This window comes from Centruroides vittatus, unplaced genomic scaffold (assembly GCF_030686945.1).
Source record: "Centruroides vittatus isolate TY-2023 unplaced genomic scaffold, ASM3068694v2 contig_1035, whole genome shotgun sequence".
NCBI lineage: Eukaryota > Metazoa > Arthropoda > Arachnida > Scorpiones > Buthidae > Centruroides > Centruroides vittatus.
In genome coordinates, this window is record NW_027120673.1 from 2,940,273 (window position 1) to 2,964,726 (window position 24,454).

At 31.3% G+C, this 24,454-nt stretch overlaps 1 protein-coding gene across 2 annotated transcripts in view; it reads left to right on the forward strand.

Moving 5' to 3' along the window:
- Positions 1-24,454, forward strand: part of LOC136969630 (6-phosphofructo-2-kinase/fructose-2,6-bisphosphatase 4-like) — a 61,057-nt gene that overhangs the window by 23,541 nt on the left and 13,062 nt on the right. For both annotated transcript variants that reach the window (XM_067263892.1, XM_067263900.1), the window contains exons 8-14: positions 214-287; positions 3,553-3,624; positions 6,274-6,420; positions 7,095-7,199; positions 7,275-7,316; positions 19,388-19,475; positions 23,762-23,889. In XM_067263892.1, coding sequence (XP_067119993.1) covers positions 214-287; positions 3,553-3,624; positions 6,274-6,420; positions 7,095-7,199; positions 7,275-7,316; positions 19,388-19,475; positions 23,762-23,889 — 656 coding nt within the window. The remainder of the gene's footprint in view (positions 1-213; positions 288-3,552; positions 3,625-6,273; positions 6,421-7,094; positions 7,200-7,274; positions 7,317-19,387; positions 19,476-23,761; positions 23,890-24,454) is intronic.

Consider the following 24,454-nt stretch of genomic DNA (forward strand, 5'->3'; position numbering starts at 1 on the left):
CACAAAATGAATGAATGAATTATATTTTTCAAAGAATTTTGTGCAAAGTTTTTGTGTCATTATTTTTGAAAGTTTAAAAATTTTAAATCAATTTTAATTATTGCTTTATTTTTACTTGATTTTTTAATCATTTCTATAAATATTAATTAAGTTAAATTATTAAAAATATTTCATAATTCTAAACTTAAACTATATTTGTGTTAAATTATACAGGGCATATACAAAGCAGAGTTGTATATTATCTTATGAACATTCATATTACACCACGTTCTATATATTTAACACGGGTAAGTTGTTTTGTTTTTCATTTTGAAATTTTTGATGCGTTTGTTTTCCTTTTTTTAAAAACATGAAAAAACTGTGTGTCATATATCAATATTATATTTGAAGTTTTAATAAAATATCTGCATTACCTATATTAAAACAAAAATAGTCTTAGAGTTAAAATACAATGAATTAAAATATTTTATTATTGTAATTTCTACACCAGATAAATTCTGTTAATTCTTGGATTAGTTAAAAAAGAATATTGGTTTATAATTAGTATTATGTGAAAAAAATATGAAAAAATAATATAGTCTATTTCCTTGATTCTAAGACAGCATAATTGAAGTCAAATTTTAAGATTTTTTTATGAAGGGAAATATTAAGTTTTATTAAGTAACAAATTAAAAAAATAATACATATGCAATAGGAATTATTCTGCAGTTTTATTTCTGCAGTTTTATTTCTGCATTCTTTTATATATGTAATAATTATTCACTTTATTTCTGCATTATAACATCATCTTAAAGACATTTTAAATGTTAAAAACAAGTTTAAGTTAAATACTTGTTACCAACAAGCCCATTTGAATTAATATGATTGTTGAATATTACAGTCAAAAGTGTGTATTATTGGTACTGTATATAATGTTGAACACTTATGTTTATCACTGATTGATGTTTTAAATTACAAAAGTGTAAGACGTCATCAATTCTAATACACTTTTATTTTGGATAAGTAAAAAATGGTAAAAAAGAAATAAATCTTACAATTGAAGAAATAAGAATATTTAACTAGGACAGTGCATGTCTTTGTTGTATCGTGGTAGAACTGGACAGAAAGAAGCAATCCCTGTACCAATGTTCCCTCTAATTTTTTTTGTAGCTGAGCGGAACATGTACTTCTCTGAGCAAAAAAATTTTTGCTGAGCATATATATATATATATATATATATATAAAATCTTATTTTTTCCTATAAAAATTAAAATAATTAATTATAAAGTAGAGATTAAAATTGATTTTAAACCATACTTCCATACAAAATATTATCTTTTGTCAATGATTTAATGTATTTAATCAAAATATATGTAGCAATAATCATGTTGCAGACAGAGTGAGAAATAAGTAAACAACAATTCAAATCAGTGTGCATGCTTCCCTGTGTGGCACATAAATTCTCATGTGCGGCAACAATTTGAGCAGTGCACAGCCGCGCAGCTTAGAGGAAACATTGCCCTGCACTTGCCAGACATAGAAGAGGCTCTCCTTGTACCTGCTGACCATGGGAGAGATGATCCTTGCAATGGCCAGGTACGAAGAGGCAATCCAAGAACAAAGAAATTGCCATTGATTGCTTTGTTCTTGTGTTTTGTTTGTTTTTTCATTTAGATTCCATAAGGCACACTCAGTTACATCAGAAGCATGGACATTATCACTTTAACACTTTGTTGTGCATGATTGTGCTACGACCTTATCTCAAAAACAAAGTCATGGACTCCCTTTTTTATTATGCTTTTGGATTCTTCATCACAATGGAAAAATAGCAAAGATTAATTAATCAAAATAGATTGAACAGATTTTGAGAACAAACACAACTCTGTAAACCTCATAGAAGAGACCTTCACTAACACTAATGCTCCACAATAAGTATATTTAGTATTACTGTTTGTTAAGGAAACCAAGCTTTCTTTAAAACTTAATTAGAAACATTTTAAACTTATTTGAGCCAATCTCAATCACCAAAGCCATTACAAACTGTTAAAATATGGAATATGCATGCAAATATTTAAATGAAAGGAACAGAATGTATAAATTTAAATAAAAAGAACACTCTTCTGTCAATTTAAATATATATATATGTCTACAAATTAAGGCACTTAGCAAGTACTTTAATTTGTAAGAAATGAGCAAAGGTACACAAACCCAAGATATGGGATGGAAGGGCTTATATGAATAAAAAAAAGTATCACATTTATATAAGCCTTTTTTCCTGTATCTTGGGTCTGTGTACTTATGCATTACCAGAAGGTTTTGAAAATTGGGGTTTAACTTTCCAATAAAACCACAGCAATTCTTATGCAGAATACTATGTAACAACAAGGACAAATTAACTACATAACTACATTAGGAAATTCAAGTGTACACATAATTACCTTATAACACCAAAACAATGATGAAAAGGCAGTATATATCAGTTTCCACAAGTAGAAAATTACAATGCAGAATATTAGAACATCAAGATGACATTTGTAAAAATAAAATTTCCACAGAACTATCTAGAAGGGTTCTCAATCATTACTTTACATCCCTGTGGGAATGAATTTTCCATCCTCGTACAGGACTGCAACTGTTTATTTATCTGGGAAACATTATTAATTGAGAATTAGAGCTGTGCCATAGGCCCTTTCTAGAGTACCCAAAAATATGGATTTCACTATTCAATAATTTAAAAAATTAAATCACAGATGCCAATAATTTTCAATTATAATTTGACCGTTAATTAAATGTGTAAGTTTAATAGCACACCATTTAAATTTAACAAATGCACTCCAATTAGAACATATTAAAGTTAATGTTAAAATTCATATCAACATTCTAAAATTTTTTTTTGTTTTGCCTGAAGAAGACATTCTATACATGTCAAAAGTGCTTGAGAAATATTTTGTACTTTTTTGTGTTTTACTCATCAAAACCTTATTAATGCTGATTGTGCTCATCAACTTTTAGCTATTAATTTTTAACCATTGACTGAAAGAATATAAATAGCATGTAACATGTTAGAATATTTTTTATTAGATTATTTTGAGTACTGCTTAAGCAAGCTCCTTGGAAGTGTAAGTGTACCAGTTTAGAACTTTGGCACACTATAAAACTGGAGTGAAAGGAATTTCCTATGGCAACAATTAGATGGGCTTTAAAATCCTGGATAATAAGGCATTGTTTAGTAGATAAACATCATGCTCTCACATCTTTTCACATCTCACAAATGTGAAATTAATTTCGTTTGAAACTGAACTTACTAAAGTTGTCACATTTTTGCATTATGACCCTCAAGTATATTTTATCTACTGTTCTTTATTGAAAATGAAACAGAATAATAATATCCTCTTGTTTGTCTTTGAACATAAGTTAAGGACAGATATATAAATGTGTTGTTAATTAAAACTTAATATATTAAATGCATCATATTGAATTATTTTTGTTTTATAAATATTTTTGATTAAAATACATGATAGCATTAGTGTAATTAAATTGATAAATTAAATTTAATATTAATTATATGTGCAGCATGGGGAAAGTTTACTCAATGTTCAAGGAAGAATTGGTGGAGACTCAGATCTTTCTGATCGAGGTTGGGAGGTAATGTATACAGTTTATCATTTAACATTAAATAAAGTTTTAATATATATTTTTTTGATAAGTTCATAATATTGATAGATTTTTCCAAGTTTTGATGAATTGCAATTTTCCAGTTTTATGTAGCATATTTATCATTAGTTTTTTACATTTTAATTTAATTTAATATTACTCTTTAACTCATTAACTTTGATTTATACTACAAACAAAAATATTTTTTAAATGAATGAGATAAAGAAAAATTTTTATTTTATAGAAATTAAATTTTTTCATTGGAAGTCTGTTGATGATGATAGAATAAGTATATTTAACATTATTTCAAAATTAAATATTAGCTAAAAGCAATAAAAACATAATACAATTATTTTCACAAATGATACAATATAGTTATACATTACTAACATTAATACAAACATTTTAATTTACCATATATTTTTATAAATTAGCTTTAAGAAAATTTAATTAAAGCAATTTTTAGTAAAGTTGAAACTTAAGTATTAAGTGTAACAACTATAATTATATGTTAACACATACTTTCATTTAATTAATATAATTTCTAGTAGGAAATATGTCAAAACTTAATGTTTTTGGATTACTCGTTACTTTTACTTAAATAGACAATATTGCTTCTAACAGTTAACAATCTAACAAATCTTTAACAATTAATTATTTGAATAAAAACAAAGGGCTTTAGAAATATACATTAATTAGACAGATTTATTAATTTCATACTGATTAATGGTATAATCTGTGGCTTTGGAAGCATTGCTGGCAATGTCCTTCTGTATATTGTAATCAGTATTAAATCTGTATCTTTCATAGAAGTGATTAGTTTGCAAATTTTTTCATATTGTTTGTTATTATATTTTAACTACATGTAGATATTCTTTGAAAGAAGTAGTAAGTTGATTAGTTGTTAATTTGTAATAAATTACAATAATTTATTTATTATAAATAATAATTTTAATCAGTTTGATCCTTCAAATTTTAATTACTTTGGAATTGTTTATTTTTAAGTTAAAATTGTTTTTCAAAATTATGAGATATAATTTATGGAATGCGTTCTGTTTATAATATTGGCCTTTTGATAGCCTCTTATTTTAGAATTTTTAAACCCTGTACTTCATAATTGAAGTACAGGGTTTAAAAATTCAAATTTAAAAAGGTTTGACTGTACTTCAGTTATGAAGTACAGTCAAACCTCAGTGTTTGAATGACTTCACAAACAGAATTTTAAACTCATATTTTCCCTGGTTGCCATACGATAACTCACTTGCTGAACAAGCTGCTCAACAAGAGCCAACTACAGATTAGAAAGATGCAGACAGTCAACTCCCTATATTTCCTGCAATAAAGTCAATGGCCCAACCAATCAGCAACTGGACTACTTTTTTAGAAGTTAGTGGCACTGAGATTGCCTGCACCATTAGACATCACAACATGAATCATCAATGATTTTGCTATTTTGATTAGATTTCAATGTTCATGCAGAAAAGATACTAGTAGAGCATCGATTATCAAAACAATTTGGGACTGGGGTCATTCAGATAACTGATCATTTATGAAAAAATATATTAAATACAAAACTGTACTGTATATATTTTGTATCAAACATCTTACAAATACATACCTTACATAAAGTAGTATATTAAAGTAGACAGGCCTACAGTTTAGGTTGGCAGGGAGGGAGGAAGAGTGCTGCAGTGCCACAGCATTAACGGAAATTTGAATTTGCCAATTGGAACACTCTCAGTTAACCGATGTTTCAGTTGATTGGTATTCAGATAATCAATGCTCTACTGTACTTTCATTTTTTACTGTACACATTGTAGTTGAATTAAAACAAATGAATAAAAACTGTGTTGATTGACATTTGTGTAATATAAATGTTTAATCCAAGAATGTTTTTAAAGGTGCTTAAGTCAAATTAAATGACAAAAATTTATTATATATAGTACAGTGTTACATTATATACAATATTACATTGCATTTGTAGGCATTTTTACCATGAAATACAGCTAAAAAAAGTAAAAAAAGGGGGGTTTTATTTTGGGGATCAGAAATGGATTGATCTGTTTTATATTGTTTCTTATGGGAAAATTTGTTTTGGTTTTAGAACAACTGTTAAGAATGAATTATGTTCAGAAACTGAGAGTTTGTAGTTGATTCTAAAGTGGATTAAAGAGTTTTGGAATTATTTGATAGCTAAATATTCTGAAAACAATTAAATGATGTAAAATGTTTTAAAAAACTTTGAAACTAGTAATTTATTTATTATCAATTATTTATTGTATTGACACTCTAATGAACCCATACTAAGTTTAAGTTTCTCCCAGCATGATGAAAAAAATTAACAAGTTAAGATTAGTGTGTTTGTTATTTTATTTATTTTCCTGGTTTGTGGAAGAGTGGAACATTTAAAATGTATTGATACTTTCTGAATATTTTTCATAGAGAATTTCAGTAATTACTTTATTGTTTACATTGAAGTGTTAATAACATCTTATAATAATTTTAATATTGAATGTTGATATTAGCATTTAAAATAAATTATTTGCAACTGTTGAAAGTATTAAGTTCATTTATTAATATTATTGTTAAATAATTTTTCTTAGAAGTTATGTATTAAAAAATAATAATTGTTTTTAACAGTATTCAAGAATTCTTGCAAAGTTCATTGAGGAACAAAAAATTCCAAATTTACATGTCTGGACTAGTCAAATGAGACGTACTTTACAAACAGCTAAAGGAATAATTGCTCCACATGAATGCTGGAAGGCTTTAAATGAAATAGATGCTGTAAGAAATTTATTATTTATTGAATTTTATTTTATCAAGAAAATATTTCAATTAAAATAAACAAAATGCTCTATTGAATTCTATTATGTATAGCCAAAGATTAAGCTTTATATATTTTTCAATAATTTATGTCTATAATTAACATTTAACATTTAACAGTGTTAACATTTTTAAAAAAATCTTTGCATTTAGGTTATTTCCTAGCCCGTTTTTATCAATGTAACAAATGAAAAAAATATAATTTAATTAATTATTTAATTATGTTAATAGGAAATTATTAATTAAAATATTCACATTTAATTAAAATAAAAAGTTAGCAATGTTTATATTCTATATAGATTGTGATAAAAAGTTTGAGTTTTTTTTTACTGTTTTGAAATAAAATAATAGTAATAATTATATGATTTTAATCGCTAGTAGGATTAATAATCCTATGAAAAAATAGATATATTTTGCCTAAAATTAAGCACATTTTCTTATTCACACTATTTATTTAACAAAGTTTACTTCTCCATAAAATCATTTTTATGATGATGATGAGCTGAAAATCTTTCATAATCCTAAAAATACTCTGAAATATGAAAGATACTTGTTTGGTCTCCAAGAAAGCCTAAAGATGTAAATTTTTATTATTTTAAATTAATATTTAAAAAATTATTCAAATTAATCTACAGGGTATATGTGAGGAAATGACTTATGAAGAAATATTTGAAAAATATCCTGAAGAATTTGCTGCTAGAGATCAAAATAAATTTCATTATAGATATCCTAGAGGAGAAGTAAGTATTGCATGTTGTTTTATATATATATATATATATTATATATATATTAAATATTAATTTAAAATATTTCAGTCATATGAAGATCTTGTCGCAAGACTTGAACCAGTTATCATGGTAAGTAAAGTGTATAATAAAATGAAAGTTTTTATAATAAGTAGCTTAATAAAAATGTTAACATGATTTTATATTCTAGATTTTTAGATTTTCATATATTAAGTTAATAAATATATTAATCAATCAATCAAATAATCTTAATCGTAATAGGCATAACCTGTTACAAAGGGAGTTATGTTTTCAACAATCAGTTCTTCTCAATTAATCAATACAAATTTTTTAACATAATTATACAAATTATAAATTGTACTTATTGTTGCCACATGAATCATAATGTACTGTACATCGCACTTTCTGTAATACATTTCTTTAAACACAAGAGATAAAATTTTTTCCTGATATCGTTAGCCTTTTCACATACACATAACAAATGAAATTTTGAGAAGTCCATGTTACATCTTGGACACAATTTATTAGAATACACATATACCTTATTGTCTATCAATATAACATCGCTATTGAGACGGAGTTGAATAAAGAACCTCTTCACATTGAAAGGTAAATTAGAGACCATATAGCTATTTATATTAGGAAAAGTCAATATTGTGCTGTACCACTTTGGTGAAATTCGTAACCGAATATCTTCTATATCTTGAAACAATAAATTATCCAATACATTTCGGGTTAGTTGGTTACATAGATCTTGACTGATTTCTGGACAGTATATTAAAGGTTCTATTGAAGAACCAAATCTATTTACCACTTTTGTCAATTGTCCAATCCAATTCCTTTTTGAAACTTTTTGTAATGATTTATGGTATAATAAATGTACAAGCCTAGATGCAATATAACCACTGTCCATAAGTTTTATAAGAAATTTCACACATCTTTTAATAAATGGTGCAGTGAGACTGAATTTACTTAACTCTAACCTTAAGGTGCTACCTGGCACTTTGAACTCCAATAAGAACATTCTACGAATAAATTTGTTCTGGATTGCATCTAACTTCTGGTAATTAGATAAGCACCATATAAGTGAAGCGTAGCTTATTGCATTGTAAACTATTGAGTTAAACATGTTAAACTGTACATGGATATTTTTTAAGTTAGTTATAGAAAATAACTTAATTGCACCATTGATTAATCTGTCAGCCTTAACCATCGTTGCCTTGATTTGTCTGTCAAAGGATATCATGGAAATTAAAATTATTCCAAGAAACTTAATCTCGTTTAGCACTTTTAGTTCTTCATTGTTGATGTGAAAGGACATGTTCCTTTTGGGCAGTCTAGACCAATTTCTAAGTACCATAATGTGATTTTTTTTGGACTAATATTTAATTTTAACTCCTTAAAATAATTGGTAATTGTTTGAATTTTTCTCCTAAGAGCAGCTGCTGTTGGAGCAATGATAACAATGTCATCGGCATAAGCAATGGAATGGATAACAGTCTCATCAACAGTAAATCCATCGTCATCATTAGTAAAACTATTTTTTAGATCAAAAGTATAAAAATTAAAAAGATGTGGAGACCAGGGGTTTCCCTGTAACAAACCACGTTCTATCTTGAAAGGTTTCCGCTGTTTATTATCCTGTCTAATGATTGCTTCTTAGTGACCAAATAGTAAACCAACTATTTTCACTATTGAACTATCTGCTTAATATCGTGACATTTTATTTTGTAAGTCTCTGATATTTACTGAGTCGTAAGCTTTCTCTAGGTCTAGAAATAATGCAAATACTTTGTCTTTTCCTATAGAGCTGTATTTGAACAATTGACCACAAAATAAATAAGGCCAACTGCGTGCCACCTTTCTTAATAAAGGCAAATTGGGTCAGATTCTTCAAATTTCCTCAGTCTATCCACTCATTAAATTTTGTAACTAGCACTGTTGTAAAGAGTTTTCGGAATGCCAATAGTAAGGCGATAGGACAATAATTTCCAGGGTTCGATCTATCTCCTTTTTTATATAACATATGAAATATCACATTATTCCATTCAACAGGAACTACTCCGTTATTATAAAATTCATTGAATTGTCTGGTCAGGTAATCAAGTATTGGTATTGTTAACTTTTTGATCACTACATTAGGAATGTCATCACTTCCAGTTGCAGTTCCATTATTGAGCTTCCCAATGCAGCATTGTATTTCTTGAACATTAAAAACCTTTTCCATGAGACTTATATCAACATGTGAATTATCCATAAAATTTCGATTTTTCTTAGACCGATACTCTGCAGAAAACCGTTCAAAATACTTCTGCCATATGCTATCTGATATATACACAGGCCTCCTCCTCCTCTCTAACCGGTCGGCGGAACCTATTTATTATACCCCAAAACTTTTTCGCATCCTTCGTTTCTATCAGATTGTTGTTTAAATCAGAAAAAATCTTCTCTTTTTGGCTTTCAAAAAACTTCTATAGATTCTTTTATTTTCTACATATTTTTTCCAATCTGATTGGGGATTAGTTTTCCTAAAACATGATAAACTCCTCTGTTTCCTAATCTTGTAATAATAACATCTGTTGTCATACCATGACTGTATTGCTGCCATAAATTGCCAGGGCAATAATTGATGCGACAAGTTTCTAACACAATTAATTTTTCGTAATTTCTTAACGGACCAAATTCTCTCTCCTAATATAATATTTCATTCAACATATTAGGAATTTCTTCTGATAGTCTCCGTGTATTAAATCTTTTGCTCCTTATTAAGCTGGACACATTGTATCTCTGTGTATTAAATTGTGAAGTATTGTTACTCTCCCCATAACCCAGTAGAGCCAACTGAACTGGGAAATGGTCTGACATCTCCAGATCAAGCACTGTCATCTTAACTTGTAATTAAAGTAATTCTTCTGAGCAAATGAAGTAATCTATTACTGATTTACCAACATGACTTATGAATGTATATTCAGCTGGGATATCTCCAGCTACCCTACCATTTAGTATAAAGAAGTTATTATCCTGAACAAACTTTAATAGATGTTTGCCCAATGAGTTTATCACTTTTATTAGCAATTTTTACCCTGTCGTCTTTATTGGCCGTATCCAATCTCTCTCCAATGTGGCTATTAAAATCGCCTCCCAGCCACCATAAGTCTAATTAGTTATTCCACTGGTCGATCACTGTTTGTAGTTCATTATAATATTTGGAATTATTTGTTGAAGATGGAATATATATTAGTAATATCTCTAGACTTGTTGCTTTCCATAAAGCTTGGAGTCTTGAATCCAAATCTACTAAAGCCAAAATATACCATGGCATAACTTGAAAATGTATTATATAACCAAATGATTTCTTAATTAGTAACAACAACCTGCCTGCTGGTCGACCAAACTTCTGAGTCCTAAGTGCCTCGCTGCATAAAATCCAACATTCTTCCTCCAGATCCAAATTTTCCAATTTAATGTTATTGGCCATCCACGTCTCTGTAAATCCAACGACTTCGTGTAACGATAGTGATATAAGACATGATCATTCGTTTTTTTGGAAATGCCCTGAATGTTCCAGAAACTTACACATATTTTATTAAATCCTGTACAGGTACTATTAGTGCGTGGGCATGGAAGTTTCGCCTCAACAACCCTATTATTATTAATAGTCATTTCAAAGTTTTCTACATTGTCTTCCTCATCCAGTGTAAGGCCAAAGTTGCCAGTAGCTTGTTTCCCTATAAAAAATGATCTACCAAGATAACTTCATTCGAGTTGATATCGTAGGTAAACACGTTACCCTCTTTTATATAATAGTCATCTCTAACAGTAATTTTGCATCCCTTGGATTTTTCTTGGGATATAATGGGTATTAGTTTTTTCCTCCTAATCCTTGACCGTTTACATAAATCGGCAGTAAATACCAAATTCCTATTAAACTTCTTAAGACTATTTGACTTTGCTTTCCAAAATTCTCATAAAATTGAATTTCTCTCAATTATAGAATTAAGTGTAATTTTGACTATTGATTTATTATCAGATCTTGAAATTTTAACCAAACTTTCCAAGGAACAATCTGGCAGATCTAACTCATTCTTAATAAAATGGGAGATCTCATCAGCAAGATCATTTGTCTCAAACGGGTAATTCAAAATTATAATGTTGTTCAACGTTCTTTCATTAATAGACTTATCGATCTGAAATTCAAGCATACCTCTCAGTTGTTTGCCCGTCATGATCTCTTGTTCAAGTGTATCCATTCTTTGAAAAACCTTATTCAACTCCTCCTTCAAATCTTTATTTTCCTTTTTCAATGATATTATTTCAGTTTTAATTGTTCACAAATCAGAGTTTAGCTGGGTAAACTTTTCCTGTATCAAGTCGTAAACTGCTTTAACAGTATACTTCGACTCATCAGCTTCATGCTCTTCCACTTCTGAGGTCTTCACAAAATAGTCCTGGATATTTGCATCCCTTATTGTCCCGGTTTTTCCTTTCGAAAAGGATTCTATATCTTGATCTTGGTCTATTTCTACAAATTCCATTAAATTGCTCTTTATCAGTATTACTCATATTACCTTTTCGGGGTCTTCCACGCCCTCGTTTTTGCATATCTTCGCACTCTGTAGCTTGAGGTGATCTAGTCAAAGGGCCTGGATTGGGTTCTATTCCAGCGATAATCAACAAGCATCTGATTAGCCTAAAACAAAGTCTATTTGTGTTTATTAAGATTATCTGATAAATCATTGTTTTAATCTTAAGCATTGAAACACTCGAACTGTACTACTGAGCTCTGACAAAAAGTCACCAACAGTACCGACTACCTGCCAACTCCCCCCATAAATATATCAAATATATAGGGAATTTAAATTAAAATATTTTAACCTATTTTTCTTAGAAAATAAAATTATGATAAAATCGTTTAAACACAGAAATAAAAATTATATGTTGATCTTGATTCTGCCAAATAATAATAGTTTTCTAATGATTTTAAGCATTTTTTTTTTCCCCCAATGAATTTCAGATATTTACAGATTTATGTATAGTACATGTATAGTGTATGGCAAACTTCTTAACTTCTAATAAGTGTATGTTTCAAAAAGTGTTTTATCTAAAAGTTTGTGTAGAATCATAATATGCAATAAAAAATGTGGGTTCCCATTTCTGAAGAAAATGAAGTTGACCATCTTCACCAATTGTAATGTCATCTAAGATAAAATTGGTAGCTTTAACTTATGGCCAATGAAGTCTAATTTTTTTGCTTGAATGATTGTTTTTTGTAGGATGTGTATTTTTTGAGTTATTTCAGTGGATAGATTAAAATTAACAAGTTACAAGAACTAAAAAAAGACATTGCATTAAAGTGGTGGTCCACTTTAATGCAATGTCTTTTTTTAGTTCTTGTAACTTGTTAATTTTTGTAAATTTTAAATACAGTGGGTGTTTGATGCTAAAGCATTACATATTACTGATGATGACTGATTATATTAGTCATCATCAGGCATTCAAAAACAATCATTTTAAATAAATTTTTGCATTGGTAAAAAGGTTGTTTCTTCTTAATTAATATGACAAGTAATTTGCTCAGGGTTTTTGCAAGTCTTTGTCTTTAAGTTTAATGATTAGATAATTTTGGCTGATAAATTAATAAAAGCTTGAAAAATTAATGGTTTGGAAAGGTTTGTTGTTTAAATCTTACTTTGAGTCATTCTTTTTCTAGATTTGTTTTTTCTAACTTTTTAAATCATCGTATCGTTGGTGATGCATAATATTTCTAATACAATATTATTTTGTGAGTTGATTGAATCACTGTGGCCACTTGTAAGTCAATTGCTATAATTGCAGCTGTCTAGATGCCCTTCCACATGTTTCACTCATTCTTCTTCATGCATGAATTGAATGATCTTGATGCAGCGACCAGTAACTTGTCACAGACTCGACAGATGGCGCCGCTCCTCTAGAGGCCCCCATAGCCTCGTACACGAGAACTCGATTATTCCGGTGGTATTCTGGGATACTTAGTTTGTTGGATGTTAGCAGCTAGAGCACGTGTAGCTCTAACGTGTACGGTACTTGTACTGATTGTTCGCAATAAATATTGTTATAGTTTTAATGATAGTCGTGGACTTTACTAAATCCTTTTCGTCTCATTTCGATAAGCGACGTCCGTAGTAATGATGGAAATGGATGGGCGATGGACCGACAGTCCTTTGATTCACGTGTGATCCGCCATTGCCCTCACTGGTGACCCGAACGTGATTCGACGTGAATTCGAACAAAAAGAAAAAAAAAGAAAACAAGAGAAAGCAAGATCATTACAACGTAGACGACGCTCTTTGAGAAGGTGAACTACTCGCCCCACGTGGCCACTCCAGACCGGCAAATTCGTCTTCCATTTTGTCTGTCCGCAACTACAATCTCTCGCCAGTGTAAGTCATCTAGCACGGGTAAGTGGAGTTTCCTGTTCCATTTTACTTTCGTTCCGTTGAGTGGTTTTCTCTTTGTGTTCCGAAATGCCAAACGAAAACGATCTCATGCCCGAAGTCAGCCGGGTAGCTCTAAAACTTCCTCAATTTTGGGACAAAGAAGCCGATTTATGGTTTATCAATATCGAAGCTCAGTTTAAACTCGCCGACATATCCCATGATACGACTAAATATTACGCAGTGGTTTCGGCCCTCAATTCGGAAGTGTTATCGTACGTGAGCGATATCGTTAAAAACCCTCCTAAGGAAAATTTATACCAAACATTAAAGGATCGACTCATAGCGGAATTTTCTGATTCCGAACAAAAACGAGTGAAAGATTTGCTGTCAAATGCCGTTTTAGGAGATGATAAGCCATCTCACCTCCTACGTAAAATGCGTCAACTGGCTAATAATAAAGTCGGGGAAGAGTTTTTAAGGACACTTTGGATTCAGCGCTTACCCAAAGAAACACAGGCAATTCTTTCTGTTTCCGATGGGGATTTAGACAAATTAGCCCAAATGGCTGACAAAATTCTCGAGCTAACACCTCTGCAAATTGCTGAAACTAATTTAGCAACGAATGAAAACTGCACGCATGCGGCTATAAAAGAGCTCCAAACGCAGGTTGCTGAATTAACGGAACAGATTAATCGCCTCTCAAGGCCTAGCGACAGGCAATCTCGCAATTATAGACACCTTCGGAATCGATCTCGGAATCGCCGGCGTTCGCAGACACCAGTTCGTCCCCACGTGAAGGACCTATGCTGGTACCACGCGAAGTTTGGTGATCAAGCTAATAAATGTAAGGCTCCTTGCAAATTTCGAGATCAGGAAAACTAGCTCGGAAATCACAGGTGGCGCAATGTGATTTCCGAATTAATAACACAAGCCGCCTTTTTGTTTACGATCCGACCTCACGTCGTCATTACTTGATCGACAGTGGTAGTGACGTTTGCGTTCTACCATATAACGCTGCTATGGCATTAAAGGCACCCGCCTCATTGACACTTTATTCGGCAAACAATACCCCGATAAAGTCTTATGGCATAAAAAACATAACCTTGTCCCTTAATTTAAGGCGCCAATTTACGTGGCCTTTCGTAATCGCAAACGTCAGCAAACCAATAATAGGTGCCGATTTCCTAAGAAATTTCGGTCTTCTGATCGACTTAAAAAACGCCTGCATCAAAGACCCATTAACGTCCTTGACAACAAAAGGTTCCACTCACCACGGCGCACAAGCTAACATTACTTTAATCGCTTCTAACTCGGAATTTGGCGACATTTTAAACAAGTATAAGGATATTCTTCGGCCATATCCAGCTGACACTAAACCCAAGCATAACACGGTCCACCGTATTATTACTAAAGGACATAACGTTTTTTCTCGTCCCCGCCGTCTCAATCCAAAACAGCTAGAAGTTGCAAAAAAGGAATTCCAGTTAATGTTACAACTAGGCATTTGTCGACCGAGTAATTCAAATTGGTCTAACCCCTTGCACCTGGTACCCAAACCGAACGGGGACTGGCGTCCCACGGGGGATTATCGTGCCCTTAATAAAATAACAGTGCCGGACAGGTACCCATTGCCTCACCTACAAGATTTTGCCCAGAATTTGTACGGGAAGACCATATTTTCCAAAATAGACCTAACGCGAGCATACCATCAGATCCCGGTCCACCCCGAAGACGTACCTAAGACCGCAATTACAACACCCTTCGGCCTTTATGAATTTTTGTACATGCCGTTTGGTTTGTCCAACGCGGCACAAACATTCCAGAGATTTATGCACGAAGTGTTGCATGGATTAGATTTTGTTTTTGTTTACATAGACGACATCCTGTTGGCAAGTAAGACAAAGGAGGAACATTACGTTCATCTGGAAAAAGTACTTGGACGTTTATCAGAATATGGTATCCGAATAAATCCAGCTAAATGCATACTAGGTAAAAGCGAATTACCTTTCCTAGGTTATTTAGTCAACGCCAGTGGCATCAAACCTCTCCCTCAGAGAGTAGAAGCCGTCATAAATATCGAACAACCCAAAACAATAAAAGAGCTCCGTAGATTTTTAGGCCTGTTGAACTACTACCGCCGTAATATTCCACACGCTGCCCAGGCCCAAGCCTTGCTTTGCAACTATTTAAAAGGCACAAAACGATCTGACAATTCGGAAATTTCATGGACAGATGAATCCAAAAAGGCATTCGAGGAATCCAAAACTCGTTTAGCAAACGCAGCTCTACTAGCTCATCCAGCCCCTGACGCACACTTGGCATTGCAGGTTGACGCATCAGATTTTGCCCTTGGCGCTGCACTACATCAGATTACTAAATCCGGCTTAGAGCCGTTAGGATTTTTTTCGCGTAAACTCACAGATGCGGAGAGGAAATATTCGGCGTACGATCGTGAGCTATTAGCCGCTTACTCAGCAATTAAACATTTTCGTTTTATGGTGGAAGCTAGGCCTTTCACATTATATACAGACCACAAACCATTGACATTCGCTTTTCTCCAGAAAAGTGAAAAATGCTCCCCCAGACAATTACGTCAATTAGATTACGTAGGCCAGTTTACAACTGACATCCGATACATAAAAGGAACGGATAATATTCCAGCCGATGCACTTTCTAGAGTTGAAGCTATTGTTTGCCCTTCACCCATAGATTACAAATTAATTGCTGACGAACAAACAACCGACCCAAGCCTCCAAACACTTTTGGAAAATAATTCGACTGGGTTACAGCTTAAAAAACTAATATTACCGGAAAACCAAGTAGAACTTTATTGTGACGTGTCCACCGGTAAAATTCGTCCTGTTATCCCTGAGACGCAAAGGCAAGCGGTTTTCCATGCCATGCATGATCTTTCTCACCCAGGCAGTAAAGCCACGGTGAAGCTAATAACCGATCGGTTCGTATGGCCAGGTATGGAAGCCGACTGTCGCAAGTGGACAATGATGTGCATCCCTTGCCAACGTGTCAAGATTACTAGACATACTAAAAGTCCAATTACAAATATCCCCGTTGAAAACAAACGTTTTTATCATATCCACATCGATCTTATTGGTCCGCTCCCTACTTCCGAAAACTATTGCTACTGTCTCACTATGATTGACAGATATACTCGTTGGGTTGAAGCTGAACCACTGCGGGATATTGAGGCCGACACTGTGGCCAAAGCTTTATATCGGATTTGGATATCTCGTTTCGGCGTTCCCGGGGTCATTACCACCGACCAGGGGCGCCAATTTGAATCACGCCTATTTCGGTCTTTGTCCATCCTAATGGGGTCCAAGCATATACATACATGCTCCTTCCATCCCCAAGCTAATGGTATGATCGAAGGTTGGCATCGGACATTAAAGTGTGCTCTAAGGGCCTACTTAACGGAACGGTGGACAGAGATACTCCCTACCGTACTGCTTGGGTTAAGGACAACGTTCAAGCCTGACCTGCAAGCAACGTCCAGTGAGTTGGTCTACGGACAGACAATACGTTTACCAGGTGAATTCTTTAATCCTACCCCAGCAGACATAAATACTTCCGATTTCATAAAAACACTAAAGGTTTTTTTCAAAAACTTAACACCGACGCCAACAGCATCACATGGGAAGCCCAAACTTTTTGTTCCCATGCAGTTAAGAGACTGTAGTCACGTTTTTCTTCGTTATGATGCCGTACGCGCTCCACTGCGCCCTCCCTACGAGGGACCATTTCCTGTGGTGGAGAAAGGAGACAAATTTTTCAAAATTCTGAAAAACAGTAAAGAGGTGGTCGTCTCCATCGACAGACTGAAACCCGCCTTTCTGCTCAGGGAGAAAGAATCAATCAGCCCTACACAGCCAGTGATAGACCAACCCAGCAACACGGTAGCTGGACATACCCAGCAAGCAGAACCTGCAACCGAGGCAAAAACCTCACGATGCGGCCGTAAAATCAAGCTCCCAGTGAGATTCGTCGATCGCGGTCGCTAGGAGGGGGGTACTGCGGCGACCAGTAACTTGCCACAGGCTCGACAGATGGCGCCGTTCCTCTAGAGGCCCCCATAGCCTCGTACACGAGAATTTGATTATTCCGGTGGATTCTGGGATACCTTAGTTTGTTGGATGTTAGCAGCTAGAGCACGTGTAGCTCTAACGTGTACGGTACTTGTACTGATTGTTCGCGAATAAATATTGTTATAGTTTTAATGATAGTCGTGGACTTTACTTAATTCCTTTCGTCTCATCTCGATAAGCGACGTCTGTGTAATGATGGAAATGGATGGGCGATGGACCGACAGTCCTTTGATTCACGTGTGATCCGCCATTGCCCTCATGACATTGCTCCTATGTACTCATACGTTGTGCCAAATCAGTTGTCTTAAATCTGAATACCCATGGGGGTTCTAGATGCACCTTGTTAGCCTTTATCATTTCTTAATAGTTTGTAAATGGTAGGGTTTCTTTTGTTGCAAATGTCAATATTGCCTGTCTCAGCAGTCTCTCTTCACATGCCTTTGAGTGTGTGATTAAAATTAAAACATTTATATGTCTTGGTTTTTCTGTTTTTTCATCCAGAATCACCATTATTATATTTACTATGGAATGGTGCACAAAAAGTAACTCCAAGTGCAATACAGTAGCACTGGAGTTGAGTCTCTAGTGCTAGTGTATTGCATGGAGTAAGTGAACTCATTAGTTGCATGTAACATTGTTGAATACATTTCCCTGATCTGACAATGTGTGATATTTTGGGACACTTGGAAATCAAGGTGTACAAAACAATAACTGAGGGACATCAGTTGTGCAATTGTTGCCATCAATGTCAAAGTATTATGCTGGATGTTCCTAAACATGATTCAACATGGACAGCTGTATATAGATGTGACAGGTGATCATTTTCAACATCTATGATAGTGATACCAGCCATTGGCTTTTGTGTTTATTACTGTATTATTTTGTGTTTCCATGTTTCCATTAAGCTATGAACTAGGGCTACTTTTAGATGTGCCACTTGTAGTTTGTTCAATCAATTATAATATATAGTCATGTTCAAATGCAATCTCTCTTAGGTAATTTAATTCTTGGTAAGTCTTTTGGAAATTCCAGAATATTTTAAATTAATAATTAATAAATAGTCAGTAACCGATTATAATTTTGATAGCATAAGTAAAGTTCTGTTATACGTTGAATTAACTTCAAGTTAAAGAATGTTTCTAAGATATAAAATAAGTTCATACTTTTAAATTTTGTTGTATATGACTGAGTAATTGGGAAAATAATAACCAGTATTATTAATTAAAGATATATCTTTTTTTTAAATCAATAAATCAGGTTCGCTATTGGTTTCAAATTCATACTTCATCAATAAACTTTTTAAAATTGTTCACAAAAACACTATCATGTGATAAATAATATTTTCATAAAAATTTATCTATTAAAAATAATTAATTTGTTTATTTCAAGTAAACGAATTTATTATTTTTCAATTCAATATAATTAATTTTAATGAATTTAATCAATTAAAAATATCATAAGTTTTTAAATAACTGAGATTGTTGAAAGTTGAGAAACTCTAAAATTGCATTAGATTCTATATTAATAAGAGAATTTGTTTCTAAATTAAGCTAGACACAAATTAATGTATTATAAACAGTTATCATAGTGATATGATCTTATTTTAAGTTTTAAAAAATTATTCATATTCTTTGTAACTTAAAAACCTTTTCAATCTTATTAGGAATTAGAGCGTCAGCATAATGTTTTAATTGTTGGTCATCAAGCTGTTTTAAGATGTTTACTAGCTTATTATTTGGATAAAAAATCAGGTATAGAATTATCTGTAAACATTTTTAATAATAAAATAAAAACTATACATTGGAACCTTGCTTAATGAGCATAATTTATTCCAGAATCTTACTTATAATGCGAAACAATTTTTCCCATATAAATTAATGTAAAATACGATAATGTGTTCCATGCCAAAAAAATACTCAAATATTTTATATATAATGTTTATTCAAAGAAAATTATACAATATACATTGTTAAGGAGTGTGAATCATCATCATTATTTTTTCTAGCATGGAATGAACCAACCTGGAATGCGAATTCGATTTACAGAAAACCAAAAAAATCTCAAATATGTTTGATAAACACACCAAATGATATGGCAAATTCTTGGGCTATGTAAAGGCTATAATTAAATATTAGAAATTAATTAATTTGACTAGAAGTAGACAGTTATACTTCCATCTCATATTTAATGTAATAATTATAAATAATTAATTTTTAATTTAGACATTTCTAAAATTTAATTTGGAACTGGTCATTAAATTTAATACGAGATGGCAGCATAACTGCCTACCTCTAGTCAAATTAATTAATTTCTAATATTTAATTATAGCCTTTACATAGCCCAAGAATTTGGCATATTGTTTGGCATGTTTATTATATAATAGGCTATGGTTGTTAATGTTTATACATAATATGTGTGAACATGAGTTTGGAAAAATGTTATGATCACAAGTGACACTAAGATGTTGTGTTTTGCACTAGTGGAACGAGTGCTAAACACAAACTGATAGATAATGTTCACAATCTGGTTCTTCCTCTCCTCATCACTTATGTGAAACATTGCTCATTAAGCAAGTCATTTTTTTACAATTTGTTTTGCTTGTTATGCAAGGTTCCACTATATTTTATATTAAGAATAATCTAAGATTATTTTATTAATGTAAGGTATATAATAGTAAAAATATTAAATTTATATAAATAATTGTTTCTTATTATAAGCTACTTAATAAAGGAATCATTCCAAAATAGAGTTTCTTGACCTGAGTGGAAAAGGGGGTCAATGGAACAAAAATAGGTCAAGAACCCCCGTTCTAAAATAACGATTTTTTTTCTTTTTTACATTAATACATTTTAATTACAATTGATCAGATTATAGTGTGTCATATTGGATTTTAAAGCTTTGTTATAATTGTGAATTCATTATGATACTAGTAATTCGGTCTTCATAACTTTTCTGGTATAATAATTTCTGTTGTTAATTTAAGTATTTTTAATCTGATTTTGATAATACTATGCTGAGAACAATTAAGTTTGTTTATATTTTAATATTACCTAAATTGTTAATTAAAAGTTAACAAATATTACTGAAAATGGCTAAATTGATTTATATAATTAAGACAAAAGAATTTTCATTTTTTGTTGAGAGAATACTTATACTTGAAAAAAACAATAATAATTTTAACAATATATTTTATCAGACTTAATATGTAATTAAATAAACTTTTAAGTAAATAATTTAAATTCTGATTTTAAAGGATTGAATTCAGATATGCAATATTTTATGAAAAGTTAAATATTTTGATAAACTATTTGATAATGAAAGTGAATTTTATTCAGTTAACAATCCTTATGAATATTAATTAATTAAAAAACAGTCACCTTTTGTTCATTTTCATATTCTAGAATACATTCCATGATGACCATGATAACTTTCCTTTTATGTTACATGATCTCCAAAATTTAGAAATAAGGAAAGGTCAGATCTAGTGTTCTTGTTTTCCGGTCTTTTCTTTATTCTGAGTATAGAGAATTCAGCCTGCATTCAGATTCCCTTCCATCAGTTTGTCATACCAAATTAAGGCAGTCAAATATTTTAGCAAAAACCAAACTTTAATCAGACTTGATAGTGTACGGTAGAAACTCAATCCTGTGTAGTTAACAGGATGCTTCTTATCCTTCCTTGACCACTTTCAAATTCCTCCACTTCTCCTCTCTTCACTAACTTTACCATCCTCCTACCTCTACTCTGACTCTGCTTTTTCCAACCCACATCCCTCTCCCCCTGTTTTCCTGCTTTTCTCCCCCTTTCTTTTATGACTCTCTGTCTACCCTTGTTCAGTTACTTTCTCCTCTTTTACAACCCTTTGTCGAAAGTAATAAATCAAGGTAGACAATTTCTTGTAAAGAGATTAGATATGAACTGACAAATCTGCTGTCAGGGAAAGAGTACATTTGATATCACTATGTTGGATTATGAGAAAAGTGAACTGTGTTCAGGGATCCTGGAAAGGAATGATAATTATTTTTCATTCTTTTTAATATAATTTAATACATTCTGCAATCTCCATGATAGGCCAATATTGCTGCGCAAAGTATGTTAAAAATTACAAAGATTTTCACATATAAAAATGTTACTTGAAGTTTTATTGAAAATTGATTACAACAACAAAAACAAAAAATGCTTTTGAATTTCATAGAAAATTTAAAGAAGAAATGAAAATTACCTACAAATTTCCAAGAATAATATAACAAAAAATTATCAATGTAAATTTTTATAGTAAGATTTAAAAAAACACAAAGATGGTCAATACTTCAATTATTCAATCTTGTACTTATTTTACTAATGAAAAATCCAGCTGCTAAGAATGCTTTTTCTGATGCTGTTGATGTGGGTGGAATTGTCTTTAATGCTTTTAAGAGTAGAGAGATGTTCTGGGTTTCTTGCCCATTGCCACAAATATTTCTAGTTCCTTTTCAAGATGATTTGCAATATTTCTTTTGCTATCTACTAGTCAAGATAGAATTAGCAGGTACTTCAAAAAGATGATCTAACATCTGCTTTGCTGCTGAAATTAACATAGACTTAGTTGATAAGTTTGGTAAATTTCTGTCACTTGCATAAGTTGCAAATTTTTCATAATTTTTTCCAATATTGAGAGAAATACAGCATGAGGCCAGTCAGTTTCTCATTTCTGCTCTCTGTTATGTATCAAATAAACAACTCCTTTAGTCTTTGTGAATAAGGTATGTTTAGTTGATTTAAATCATTTAAAATGAAAGAAAAAAACCTTCTAATGAAAGTAAAGTCAATCTTTCGGTGCAAGCTTTAAATTTCTGGAAGAAAAGAATTAGCCCAGAACAGGTTTGAAGTCCTTCTATGGGCCAATTCTTTTCTTCAGAAGTTCTAAATTTAAATTATCATAATTATTAAAATTAGCTCAAAATGATGGCCTAGCCACCCACCTCTGGACAAATTAAATTGTATCTACTCATTTAATCAGTCTTATTATAACTTGATAATTTAGCAGTTCATTTGGGTTTAATTAATAATTGGGTTTATGCAGTTGCTGTTTATATACTTGCACAATTTGCACAACTTGGAGTAATGCAGTTACTAGAGTTACTGAGCATGGTGACAAATTAAGACAGCATCAGTGCAATTATGCAAGATATTGCAGGTTCTGACAAGTAAAGAATTTTCAGAGTCCTGCAATAAATATATATTAATGATTGACAATTGCCATAACAAGCAAAAATTAAAAAAACAAAAATAATAAAAAAGCTTTAAAGTTAATAAATACAAATGTATTCTGACAATTTGAATTAATTTCCCCCATTCTATTAGCAAAATTTCACCAACTTAACACAAAATGAGGAAAAACTAAATTTTTAAGGAATTTGTGAGCTTTCCCAGGAAATTTAAATGTTTAAAAAACAGATGAGATACTTAGATCTCAGGTAGAGAAACCCTAGCCAAATCATCATGGATTGTATTCCAGAACATGAAAGTGAATAAAAGGACTATTTTGACAAACTTTGTCTTCAATATTAATTAATATGAAATTTAAAATCATTTACATATACAAGACAAATCCATGTGAAATCGGACATTCCCAAAAAACTCTATAATATTGACTAGCATATTCATTTCATAATAATCATAAGAATTGTTAACTGAATAAAATGAATGTAATAAATTTCAAATTAATAAATGTTCTTTTATTTAGATAATTTCTGTTTCTTAATCATTTTGTATAAGCACAATATGGTCTTTCTACATTCATTTAAATAAATTTTGGCTAGAGAGATTCAAATATTAATTAGCTTTAATTGTTACTAAATTTTGAGTATGGTTTATAGTAATATTTTTGTTTGCCAAGTTTTATTCCACATTTTTTTTTTTTTTTCAAATATGATTTGTTTTTCGGAGTTTATCTACTTATAATTTCATTTAAGGAATTTAAAATGTGCAATTTATATATAATAAAGAAATTTAATTAATTTTTTTATATAAATTTTATACATATTTAAAATTTTAGATGAATTGCCATATTTGAAAGTTCCATTGCACACTGTGATTAAATTAACTCCGGTTGCCTATGGTTGTGAAAAAGAAGAATTTAAGCTTCCAGTAGATGCAGTTGATACGCACAGAGATAGACCAGAGGTTTGTAGCTATTTATTGGAAAATATAAAAATAATTTATTGTAATTTACATCATATAACTAGCATTACAAACTAAATATTTTATGAACAGTTTTCTTTTTCTAATTCTTTTCTTAGATAAAATTTTTATTATTCTTATGAAAAATGCAATCTTCTTGTTTAACAATACAGTAGAGCATCGTTTATCCGAAAGCTGGTTAACCGAAAGCTTTCCAGTCGGACTGTGTCGTGCTGAATCAAATGTTTTTGATACTAGATTAACTTCTAAAGTATAATTTTTTTGTTTTTATATTTTTCAATATATTTATTTTGTTTGCACAAAATAAAGAAATAATTTTTAACGATACAATAGCCTCGATTATTATTATTCAAATTTTTGTTTGGCTTAAAATCGATGAAAATTCAACACGAAGCGATACGCAACGGAGAAAAATTTCAACATTGGATAGGTTAATATATATTTTTGCACATAATTTTTTTTTTTTTATCTGAAAAATCAGTTATCCGAACAACCCCAGTCCCCAATTGATTCGGATAAACAACACTCTACTGTATTGTCTTTCACA